The sequence below is a fragment of the Salvelinus alpinus genome, chromosome 4 (genome assembly GCF_045679555.1).
Source record: "Salvelinus alpinus chromosome 4, SLU_Salpinus.1, whole genome shotgun sequence".
Classification (NCBI taxonomy): Eukaryota; Metazoa; Chordata; class Actinopteri; order Salmoniformes; family Salmonidae; genus Salvelinus; species Salvelinus alpinus.
Genome location: NC_092089.1, coordinates 31,700,967 through 31,712,984, shown reverse-complemented (window position 1 = coordinate 31,712,984; position 12,018 = coordinate 31,700,967). Strand labels below are relative to the sequence as shown.

The 12,018-nt window shown below is 44.0% G+C and overlaps 2 protein-coding genes across 5 annotated transcripts; one reads left to right on the top strand and one right to left on the bottom strand.

Moving 5' to 3' along the window:
* Positions 1–658: 658 nt before the first annotated feature.
* leng9 (leukocyte receptor cluster (LRC) member 9) lies at positions 659–12,011 on the bottom strand. 3 transcript variants are annotated; one of them, XM_071395034.1, is made up of 6 exons: positions 11,922–12,011; positions 11,161–11,313; positions 5,023–5,104; positions 4,149–4,279; positions 3,713–4,042; positions 659–2,894 (listed from the first exon to the last, which is right to left on the bottom strand). In XM_071395034.1, exons 2-6 carry the CDS (start codon positions 11,300–11,302, stop codon positions 1,861–1,863), a joined length of 1,719 nt encoding a protein of 572 aa, XP_071251135.1. In that variant the 5' UTR covers positions 11,303–11,313; positions 11,922–12,011; the 3' UTR covers positions 659–1,860. The 3 variants fall into 3 exon arrangements, with proteins under 3 accessions (XP_071251135.1, XP_071251136.1, XP_071251133.1); XM_071395035.1 differs by lacking the exon at positions 11,922–12,011 and adding an exon at positions 11,793–11,814; XM_071395032.1 differs by lacking the exon at positions 11,922–12,011 and adding an exon at positions 11,659–11,763.
* Positions 5,102–6,854, top strand: LOC139572334 (uncharacterized protein PF3D7_1120000-like). Of its 2 annotated transcripts, XR_011674384.1 has the most exons (3): positions 5,102–5,912; positions 6,122–6,309; positions 6,429–6,854. XR_011674384.1 is itself a non-coding variant. In XM_071395042.1 (2 exons), the coding sequence occupies exons 1-2, from the start codon at positions 5,394–5,396 to the stop codon at positions 6,233–6,235; spliced, it is 633 nt and encodes a 210-aa protein (XP_071251143.1). In that variant the 5' UTR covers positions 5,102–5,393; the 3' UTR covers positions 6,236–6,854. The 2 variants fall into 2 exon arrangements, 1 of the variants encoding a protein (XP_071251143.1); XM_071395042.1 differs by having other exon boundaries at positions 6,122–6,854.
* Positions 12,012–12,018: the final 7 nt, after the last annotated feature.

Below are 12,018 nucleotides of genomic sequence, written 5' to 3'. Positions count from 1 at the left end.
TTCCATGACCGTGGGTGATTTGACTGAAAAAGAGGGGGATTACAAATAAACAATAAAAACAAAGAGAGAGCGGGTGGAATGAGAGACCAGGGTGTTTGTGTGCCATTGGAGGATGGGGGAGAACGAGAGAGCGAGAGGGAGGGGTGGCGTTCGTTTTTCTGTGTCACTGAAAGGGAGTGGGGGAAGGGAGTCAGAGAGATAATGCGAGCAAGGGAGCGTACGGGAGTGAGAGAGGAAACACACTAGTGTGCGTGTATCTAGGAGGAAAAGGGGGGAGAGACAGAAAATTAAATTACGTATGCAAGAATTACTCAGAGAGTTAACCGTGCCTCCATGGCTCTCATTCAGACCCAGCACTATACTGTAGCAGCCATCCTCTCCCCTATATCTCCTCTCTCAAGCCCCTCATCCTATCCTCCCTTTGTCCCTCTCTCTCCTTTGACATCCGTCCCTCTTCACTCTCCATCCCCCTCTCCATCTCTCGCTCCTCTCCATCCCTCTCTCTCCTTTCTCATCCCTCCCGCTCCTCTCTCCATCCCTCCCTCTCCCCATCCCTCTCTCTCCTTTGTCCATCCAGCTCTCTATCCCTCTCCTCTCTCTCTATCCTCCCTCCATCCCTCTGCTGTTACACAGAAATATCACCACTCAGACATTCACAAAAATTACAAGTTCAATATTTAATGTCCTTGGCAAACCAAATCCAAAAGGTCATAATTCTTTGTAAAAGCAGACATTTTACATGATCAACGTAGCAGTGATCAGTGGGTTTCTGTTGGATTATATTAAAATATTCATATTAAATTAATCTTATTACAATTATAAAATCATCTCTGTAGCTGCAAAGTAAGAATTGATTGGTTGAGATGCAGTTACCATGATGGAAAGATAATATTTCAGCCATTATTATATTAAATACATTACATTATTACATCAGTAATAAAGTCTGCTAAATTAAATGTAATGTGGGTGTCCCTCCCTGTGAAAGCTATAGACATTGATGGATTCTATTAAAATGTAACATGTTTCAAGTTAAACTGTAGTTTGTTTGTATCCTGTGTAGTGAATGATTACTGTGAGTATTAATGGTGTTCAGGCCATGAAACTGTGTGTATGCTCATTTAGAAAGGTTGTTGACCTAATCAGATAACAGGAAATTACCTAGGATCAGAGAGCAGGGTCAGGCCCAGAACAGAAGATGGACGGGGATTCTCTTGGTAATAAACACTTGAAACTTCTCTTGAGCTTTTGGTCTCAATTCCTTATTGCAAAGAGGTTGTAATAGCATTTTTCTTCTTAACAACAAGGTACAGTAAATTAGTCATTACAATTACAGCTACTTCATCATGGTCCGTAGCAGATAGAGGCACTTCAGGAACATTGGGATTTCATATTTTAATCAATGGAGTAATTTTCAAGCTGCAATACGAAACTTTTAGGAAGAGCGACCAAATTCACATAGAAATGTGAGTTATAGATCTGTCATTGTCATTGAAATCTAAGAAGTGGTAGATCTGTTCTGTGTGGTATTTCTATGCTCCCCATTCTTAAGTTTCATTGTTGTGTCTTTTACTTCCGGTTTTGTACACCAGCTTCAGAAAGCTGAAAATACAATATTTTATATCAAAAGATATTTCACAGCGGTTTAGATGGTACAATGACTCTCTACACAAAACCAGCAATGATTGCTTGTTTTGTCACAAACTGAACTTAGGCAAACTATTTGAATTTCAGCAACCAGGAAATGATTTCTGCATATTGCACCTTTAAATGTAAAACTATGGAGACTGTGAGGTGTGGAAATGTGGGTTCTGTGCTTTGTAAAATAGCACCTCCATACCTAAACAAACACACACCTACATCTCACCGGAGATTGACCAAACACAGTGTCTCATAAAACCCATCCCCAGTCATCCCCATGCTACACAGGTGTAGCCTATTTATAGGCAGTCGCCCAAAATTCACCCCCTTACCCACCTTCAGCTCCCCCACCCCCTCAAACACCCTCGCCCCCTCCCGGTCCTTCACCTTGGCCAGGGTGAGATGGTAGCGTGGGTTGAAGGAGTCCCTGTGCAGCCAGCCCTGCTCTCTGAAGGCCTCCTGTAGGCCAGCGTTCAGCTGCTGGAGGTGGGGCTGAGGCTGGGGGCTCAGGTAGAGAACCTTCCCACCAAAGTTCTTCAGTTTCAGGGGGAAGGAGACGGCCACAGGGGGGTTGCGGTCCAGGTAGGCGAAGCGTTGGAGCATCTCCCCAGCAGCAGTGACCTCGGCTGGGCCGGGGAGGACCAGGAGACAGAGGGTGACGTGGAGGGAGGAGGGGGGCAACCAATGAGGGGCGGATGAGGGGAGGAGGGAGGTGAGCTCCTCCTGAAGGTGCTGGAAGGAGGAGAGGATGGAGGGAGTGTTGGCCCGGAAGGTGATGAAGTGGGTGGGCTTACGTTTGGAAGGCCGGCCTCCACCCCTCTCTGTTCTCTGCTCCACAGGCACAGACGGACACTGGGCTAGGTCTGGGCCTTTCTCTCCATCCCAGTAATCTTTCCATTCTTCCTCCTTCTCACCTTCCTCCCCCCTGCTCTCGCTTTCTCTCTGGGATAGAGACATCTGGTCTGCTATGACGACTAAAACGGAATCCTTCCCAACTTCCTCTTCCGAGGGTTCTGATTCTCTTCCTGCTTCCTGTTGGTTCAGTGGAGTACTTCCTGTGCCTGGTCTGGTCGACTCAGGCATCTGAATACTTGTCTTGCTCTGATTTCTTTCCTCCATGTGTCCGTTTTCAACATCCTGTTTTATCAGGGACTCGTCACTCTCTTCTCCCTCCTCTGTAGTGATGACGCCATCTTGTTCTTCTCTTGATTCACGGTGGTCGTTTTTTGGGTCTTGTTGTTCAACATCTTGTGTCCCTGCCAATAAACAAGCAGATTTTGAAGGTTAACCAAACATTATGACAAAAACATGTTATAGACTAGCAAAGTGAAGTAGAACAGTATGTTAATCCAGGTTCTAGAGCTGTGGAAATCCCAACCTTCCTGCCTACCTTCCTCCCCCCTCTCTCCCTCCCTCCCTACATTCCTCGCCCTCTCTCCCTACCTTCCTCACCCTCCCTCCCTCTCTCCCTACCCCCTCTCTCCCTCCCTCCCTACATTCCTCGCCCTCTCTCCCTACATTCCTCACCCTCTCTCCCTACCTTCCTCACCCTCCCTCCCTCTCTCCCTACCTTCCTCCCCTACCCCCCCCCCTCTCTCCCTCCCTCCCTACATTCCTCGCCCTCTCTCCCTACCTTCCTCACCCTCTCTCCCTACCTTCCTCACCCTCTCTCCCTACCTTCCTCCCTCTCTCTCCCTACCTTCCTCACCCTCCCTCTCTCTACCCTCCTCCCTCGCCTTCTCTTCCTAGCCCTCTCTACCTACCTCCCTCACCTTCTCTACCTCGCCCTCTCTCCCTCCATCCCTCGCCCTCTCTCCCTACCTTTCTCCCCTCCTCCCTGCCTCGCCCTCTCCCACCCTCCCTCTCGCCCTAACTTCCTCACCCTCCCTCCCTCTCCCCACCCTCCTCCCTCGCCTTCTCTTCCTCCCTAGCCCTCTCTCCCTACCTCCCTCGTCCTCTCTCCCTACCTTTCTCCCCTCCCTCCCTCTCCCTCTCTACCTTCCTCCCTCGCCCTCTCGCCTTCCTTTCCCTCGCCCTCTCTCCCTACCTTCCACCCTTCCTCGCCCTCTCTTACCCTGCTCTTGCTCCTCCTCCTGCCCAAAGGGGGGCGCCAGACACTGTCCAGTGGATCCAAACACCCTGTCAGTCCTGTTGTTGCGGTCCCAGACTCTACGCCCTCTATGGGTGAAGTACTGAATCCTATGTCTGGGCAGGGCTAGCTCAGAGGAGTAGTCACAATCGCAGGGGTCGGTGTCCCAGTTGAACTCAGAGAAGGGCCGCTCCAGCACCCCAAGGAAGCGGTCCACGTACCCCACCACAAAGTCCGCCGGCTCCACTGACGGGTCCCACAGGATCCGAGAGATGACGTCATCGGCTGTACGCATGCGGGGCTTCTTGGTTGATCCTGAGGGGAGAAACACTTTGTTAGTTTGTTATACTTAGTTTGCAGTAAACAGGTATTTTAGTGGGTTCTCATATGTTCAGTTAGATTTAATGGAGGGAAATTGTACCTTTTCCCTCTGTGTCTTTTGTCTGGTTTGTTTTATTCCCTATTGCTTTCTTCTTGAGTTTTCCCTCTTTTTCTCCCTTCTTCCTGTTTTCCTGGTCTATAACAGCCTCTGGGTCGTCTAATGTTGGAGTGCTGAGAAAGAGGGATTGTATTCATCACTCTGGTCAATGTAAGAGCTAACCTGTTCGTTCTTCCTCATACTGATAGGACATTCACCTTCAGATGGATGTATTTTAAGAAGTTTATCTAGATGTCTAAACAGATACATTCATTTAACTCTGCTATTCTACCTCTTTACTTTCTTATCCGATGGAATTAACTACCTATCTATTATATTACTACTGGTGCTACATGACTTGATTCCCACTTGGTTCAGAGGCTGTTTGCTGTGAGGGCAGACAGAGCCAATACCACAGATGCTGCTTCTCACAGGAGGAAAAACAATATATTCTTCTGAAGATTCCACTGTCGCCAGGCAGAAGGATTAGTGATGAGAGGGAGGACTCTGAGATTCTGAGGGCCATCTGTTTAGGGCTGGCAGCTATATGCTTTGAAGATTTCTGTCTTTCAGTCTTATTTAGTTGTTCAAGTGGTTAGAAGTCTGAAATATACTGAACATTGAGTAAATATTAGCCCCTAACCCCTGGGCATTTTCAGTTGTTCTAGGGCTGCACAAACATTATGCATCAGACAATTTAAATCATGCTTGTTAAAAATTGCATGAATGTAAAGGCATGTTTAGACATCACAGTAACAATGGCATCATGGCACCATCAAAAGTCGAAATGCAATGTTACTTAGCCATTGCCCTGTCATAGTTGTGGTATATAACATAATTTTCTTACAGGTCGGTGGTGATCGTGTTAGCTACAGACCTGTGAGATCGACGACACCTGTTTTCAAAACGACACTTTCCCAACAGGAAGAACTGACAGACACCTGCTCCCTCCTCCTGGCCTGGTACATCAGAGAGAGAGGAGAGAGGAGGGGGGGCAGTTATTTAGCAGCATGTCTCACCCAAAGTCAGTTACAAAACAACATATAATATCTGTATGGCCTTATATAATATCTGTATGGTAGTTTGTCCTTCCCAGTGTTCTCTGTGTTATCAGTGTCCTTGGATTTACCTAGTTTTACATTGAGAACACATTTTAAATTCCCATGTATAGGTCCACCAAGACCCATGTGTATATACTGTAAAGAAGGGGGGTGCTGAGCCCAGTAGACTAGATTAGTTCATGGGCTCATGGAGAGATTGGAGCAGTCAGGGAGAATGACATCACAACAAGGTCATGATGACCCCGAAATGAACCCCAGACACGCAACCTGCCAGACCAGCCAACCTGACCAAGTCTTTACTGAACTGAAGGAGCTGAGAGAGATGGTGGTGGAACAGAGAGTGGAACTGAGGAACATGGTGGTGGAACAGAGAGTGGAGCTGAGGAACATGGTGGTGGAACAGAGAGTGGAGCTGAGGAACATGGTGGTGGAACAGAGAGTGGAGCTGAGGAACATTGTGGTGGAACAGAGAGTGGAGCTGAGGAACATGGTGGTGGAACAGAGAGTGGAGCTGAGGAACATGGTGGTGGAACAGAGAGTGGAGCTGAGGAACATGGGGGCCAGAGTGACAGCTGGTGAGAGCCAGGTGAAGGAGCTGAAAGGAGAGGTGGAGGAGCTGCAGAAAGAGGTGGTGAACCAGAGAGTGGAGCTGAGTATCACTAAGAATGAACTGCACTTCCACAAGAACAAGGTGGAGCCAATGCAGGTAAAAAAATTGATTAGCTAATATTTAAATTGAACAGACAATGAACAAAATAGCATATTGTTCTGTATGTTATTGCAGTCTCCAAAATAAATATTAAAGAGCCGAAAAGATAATATAGAATTTGTATTAATTTATCATTCTAACAGTTTATGGATCTACAGCTCTCAAAATATGTTCTCTGTTTTTGTTCTTTTTAATTCCAGTCCAAGCAGCAGAACTTTCAGCCATGCAGGCCAGGGACAGCCAGTGAGAATGAGAACTCAGGTACAGTACTGAAAGAGCTTAATGATGACAGATCATTGAAGAGTTCATATTTGCTCTGAAATGTCTCTCTAGCCCAGGAGGCCAGACTGAGTGCCAGTGAGAGAGGTGGAGGAGCTGAAGAAGGAGAATGCAGGTTAGAAAACACACAAATGTAGTCACTGCGCGACATTCACATTTTCTTCACAGGTGTAGGATTACTGTGTATACTATATCATATAATGTGAAATAACATACATGAAACTGTATTCACAGACAGGCAAAAAAGTGTCATTCTACGCTGCTTTGACTTACTCTGGGAGGATAGGACCCTTCAATGCTGACGTCCCGTGTGGCTCAGTTGGTAGAGCATGGCGCTTGCAACGCCAGGGTTGTGGGTTCATTCCCCACGGGGGGACCAGGATGAATATGTATGAACTTTCCAATTTGTAAGTCGCTCTGGATAAGAGCGTCTGCTAAATGACTTAAATGTAAATGTAAATGTCCCACTGGTCTACAGTAAAGTCTTCCCCAACAAATCGGAAAGGCCTACAACTCACTTACAGGTAATAGCTACAACTACCGACCTACCTACATGTATGGACATGAGAGTACATTCTGGGCCAGCTAATGTTACTGAGTGCTGATGGAAATTGTTGATCTCTTCCTGTTTCGGTTTCTGCTCTGGTGCAGATAAAAGTCGACTAAATCAGATTCACTGCCAGTGATGCCCCTAGCCCAGGAGACATTGGTGTTTACATATACAAGAATGACAAGATAATCATGTTTAATTATGCACACAATCCTTGTGGAAATGGTAGATTTGTGGTAAATGCAGTGACTCTAGAGCTGCAGGTGGGTGTGGTCTACATGAGTCTCCCCTCAGGCAGGGGGCTGGATGATGATTCAGATAACCTCAACGCCAACAGTGGCGTCCTGCTCTTCCCTATGTGAGGGGAATCATTTCAAATCATAGGCCCAATAAAACTATATAACTACCAATGAAAACTCTTAAAACAATTATATTTCTGAAAACTGATGAGAGTGATATCTAATCTAAATCACATACCGGCACACCTTGAATGATGTCATAGTTGAGGATTTAATGAGCCTGTTGTTGTGCAACTTCTGATTAGGACAACCAGGACTCATTATGTCAGGGGTGTCAAACTCATTCCATGGAGGACCTAGTGTCTGCTGGTTTTTAGTTTTTCCTTTCAATTAATACCTAGACAACAGGGTTGTTAATTCATCAACAAGGGAGGAGTGAGGTTCCTCCGTGGAACGAGTTTGACAAGTGCATTATTGCCTTTCCATTCATAAATCTCCCAACGTATTAGCTGTCACTGATTTCCCAACATGAATGTTACACAGTATATGACACACATCTACAGTATTACTGGTGTGTAAGGCACATATTTTGTCCTTGCAGGAGGGGTTTCCCATAAGAAGTATAATAGTGCATAAAACATTGCACGTCTAATTCCATCCGTTCTTGGCACTGACAACATTTGGACTGGACTGACTTGGCTTGCAACCTAATGACACTAGAGGGGGTACACAGACAGTTTGGTTGGTTTCTCCCTTTCCCAAAAGTAGGAGTAGGAAGAACCCAGCCCTAGACACTGACCTAGGTTAGTTCTGTGTTTTCCTTAGAAGTTAGCGACAGTGAGCTGATACTCTGTGCTTCAGAACAACTTCTACCAGGAGCTTTCAGAGAGAGTGGAGGAGTAACAAGTGGGAAAAACACTGCTTTCTCCCAAATATCAAATCAAATGTTATTAGTCCCGTGCTTGGTAAACAACAGGTGTAGACTAACAGTGAAATGTTTACTTACGGGCCCTTCCCAACAATGTAGAGAGAAAGAAAATAGAGAGATAATACAAAGGTAATAACAGGTAATAATACAAGCAGATCTCAGAGAGATCATACTGTCTGATGAATACACTGTTAGATTCTGGGTTAAACTTGGAACATTATTATACTCAGAAGTATAGTATCTGAGGAGTAATAGAGACTGGTTTTTACATCAGAAGTTAATGGTTATCTGTAGGAGCCAGATGGCTTTGGAATGTGTTGGGTGGACAGGAGGAAGTCACAGGATTGCTATAGGGGATACGGGTGGAGATTAGAGGTCGACCGATTAATCGGAATGGCCGATTAATTAGGGCCGATTTCAAGTTTTCATAACAATCGGAAATCTTCTTTTTTTTTTTTACACCTTTATTTAACTAGGCAAGTCAGTTAAGAACACATTCTTATTTTCAATGACGGCCTAGGAACGGTGGGTTAACTGTCTTGTTCAGGGGCAGAACAACATATTTTTATCTTGTCAGCTCGGGGATTCAATCTTGCAACCTTACGGTTAACTAGTCCAACGCTCTAACCACCTGCCTTACTTTGCACTCCACGAGGAGTCTACCTGTTACGCGAATGCAGTAAGAAGCCAAGGTAAGTTGCTAGCTAGCATTAAACTTATCTTATAAAAAACAATCAATCAATCAATCATAATCACTAGTTAACTACACATGGTTGATGATATTACTAGTTTATCTAGCGTGTCCTGCGTTGCATATAATCGATGCGGTGCGCATTCGTGAAAAAGGACTGTCGTTGCTCCAACGTGTACCTAACCATAAACATCAATGCCTTTCTTAAAATCAATACACAAGTATATATTTTTTAAACCTGCATATTTAGTTAATATTCCCTGCTAACATGAATTTCTTTTAACTCGGAAAATTGTGTCACTTCTCTTGCAACAGAGTCAGGGTATACGCAGCAGTCTGGGCCGCCTGGCTCATTGCGAACTGTGTGAAGACTATTTCTTTCTAACAAAGACAGCCAACTTCGCCAAACGGGGGATGATTTAACAAAAGCGCATTTGCGAAAAAAGCACAATCGTTGCACGACTGTACCTAACCATAAACATCAATGCCTTTCTTAAAATCAATACACAGAAGTATATATTTTTAAACCTGCATATTTAGCTAAAAGAAATCCAGGTTAGCAGGCAATATTAACCAGGTGAAATTGTGTCACTTCTCTTGCGTTCATTGCACGCAGAGTCAGGGTATATGCAACAGTTTAGGCTGCCTGGCTCGTTGCGAACTGATTTGCCAGAATTTTACGTAATTATGACATAATATTGAATGTTGTGCAATGTAACAGGAATATTTAGACTTATGGATGCCACCCGTTAGATAAAATACGGAACGGTTCCGTATTTCACTGAAAGAATAAACGTTTTGTTTTCGAGATGATAGTTTCCGGATTCGACCATATTAATGACCCAAGGCTCGTATTTCTGTGTGTTATTATGTTATAATTAAGATTATGATTTGATAGAGCAGTCTGACTGAGCGATGGTCGGCACCAGCAGGCTCGTAAGCATTCATTCAAACAGCACTTTCGTGCGTTTTGCCAGCAGCTCTTCGCAATGCCTCAAGCATTGCGCTGTTTATGACTTCAAGCCTATCAACTCCCGAGATTAGGCTGGTGTAACCCATGTGAAATGGCTAGCTAGTTAGCGGGGTGCACACTAATAGCGTTTCAAACGTCACTCGCTCTGAGACTTGGAGTAGTTGTTCCCCTTGCTCTGGATGGGTAATGCTGCTTCGAGGGTGGCTGTTGTCGATGTGTTCCTGGTTCAAGCCCAGGTAGAAGCGAGGAGAGGGACGGAAGCTATACTGTTACACTGGCAATAAAGTGCCCATAAGAACATCCAATAGTCAAAGGTATATGAAATAAAAATCGTATAGAGAGAAATAGTCCTATAATTCCTATAATAACTACAACCTAAAACTTCTTACCTGGGAATATTGAAGACTCATGTTAAAAGGAACCACCAGCTTTCATATGTTCTCATGTTCTGAGCAAGGAACTTAAACATTAGCTTTCTTACATGGCACATATTGCACTTTTACTTTCTTCTCCAACACTTAGTTTTTGCATTATTTAAACCAAATTGAACATGTTTCATTATTTATTTGAGGCTAAATTGATTTTATTGATGTATTATATTAAATTAAAATAAGTGTTCATTCAGTATTGTTGGTATTGTCATTATTACAAATAAATAAATAATTAAGGGGCCGATTAATCGGTATTGGCTTTTTTTTGGTCCTCCAATAATCGGTATCGGTGTTGAAAAATCATAATCGGTCGACCTCTAGTGGAGATCTTTGGATTAGGCATCAAGGGGGTTGAGGTCAGGTACCCTTAAGGGAGAAACAATGGTTTATTACCCTATCACGTCGTCTTCCTGTCGAACCATAAAATATGTAAGGATTAGAGAGAAGGAGGAGTGCCTAAATTGGAGTATATATACTTGTGTTGGTGGAATCATGTTTTGTCTAATGCAGCTGTATTGATCCTCTGGGAAGAAATACACTTGGTTAAGCTTTCATGGTGTCCATTGACTTATTTACTCTGAGAATTAGAACCTAACAACACAAATCAAATCAAATTTGATTGGTCACATACACATGGTTAGCAGATGTTATTGCGAGTGTAGCTAAGATACAATCAGTGTGGAATTTCTGTGGAACATATCGTTACTCAGGCAAACCCAGACTTCCTTTACAGAAGATGAGGATGGGGTGAACACCAGTGGAGGCTGGTGGGAGGAGCTATAGGAGGATGGTTACATTGAAAGGGCTGGAACGATATCAAGCACATCGCACATATGAAAACCACGTTTGACTCCGTTCCATGTATTCCATTCAAGCCATTACAATGAGCCCGCCCTCATATAGTTCCTCCCACCAGCCTCGACTGGTGAACACCCAACTTCCTCGGTACCTCGATATTAAAAACGGTCCTTCATAATTTGATCATACCTTGATAAACTTCAGTGTTGTGTAATTATCAAAATATGAACATTCTCTTTCACTGTCATTTCTGCTCTGCCTCTAAGGAAGCGTATATGCCCTAGTTAGGCCTACATCTCATATGTGTACACGTACCAGCAGTGCACACAGAATCCAACTGAATGACAAAACATTACCTGCCGTCACCTGAGGTCCATCTTGGCTGGGACTGGCTGGGACCTCTGTCTTTGGCCCCTCTGTAGCTCTATGCTCCTGTGCTCTCCTGTCCTCCAGGTTCTTAGCTGAGCCCAAAGGCACACCTGTCTCCTGTGACGCCATAGTCAATCAACCTGTGGGTGTAAAAGATTATTATACAAAAGTGTTAACTCTGTTTCTCACTGTTAACATAGCAATACAAGCACAACCATTTAATAAATCAATCAATTAAGCAATAATTGATTTTGTAAATATAGTAGCTATATATTTAGAAGTAAGTTGTGCTAAAGTATCTATAGTAGCTACCTAAGCTAAGGAGAACTGAGAGAGGTAGCCTTCCCTAACGAGGATGTAGCTACAACACACCCAAGAGTCAAGATAACAAGTTATACAATGCAACCAAAATGTTAAACATTAATAAAACGATAATGTAGTACTGTATAATATATGCATTATGATACATTATTGTTGTTAGTTACCTGAATGTACACCCTCTGACTTATAAACAGATATATCACAGAATCTGTCTGAAGCTACCGTACATGTGCACTTTGACCTTTGTTATGTTTGTACTGAAGGGGCTTGTGGGAAATGTAGGTCTAGGTCTATGTACCTCAGTGATGAGAACAGGCTTTCTTCTCTTCGTTTAAATAATCATTCAAATCCTCAAAACAATTGATACTATAATATTTTCTATACTAGGCCGTTTATAAATTGACAATAGTTTGTTATAATTTCTTACCGAAGAGAGTATACCAAAACTATGAGTCATCTGTGCGGTCCTCCTGGATCCAAAGCGCGTGACTCCCCTCATCACATGACGACTACCACTAACCTAG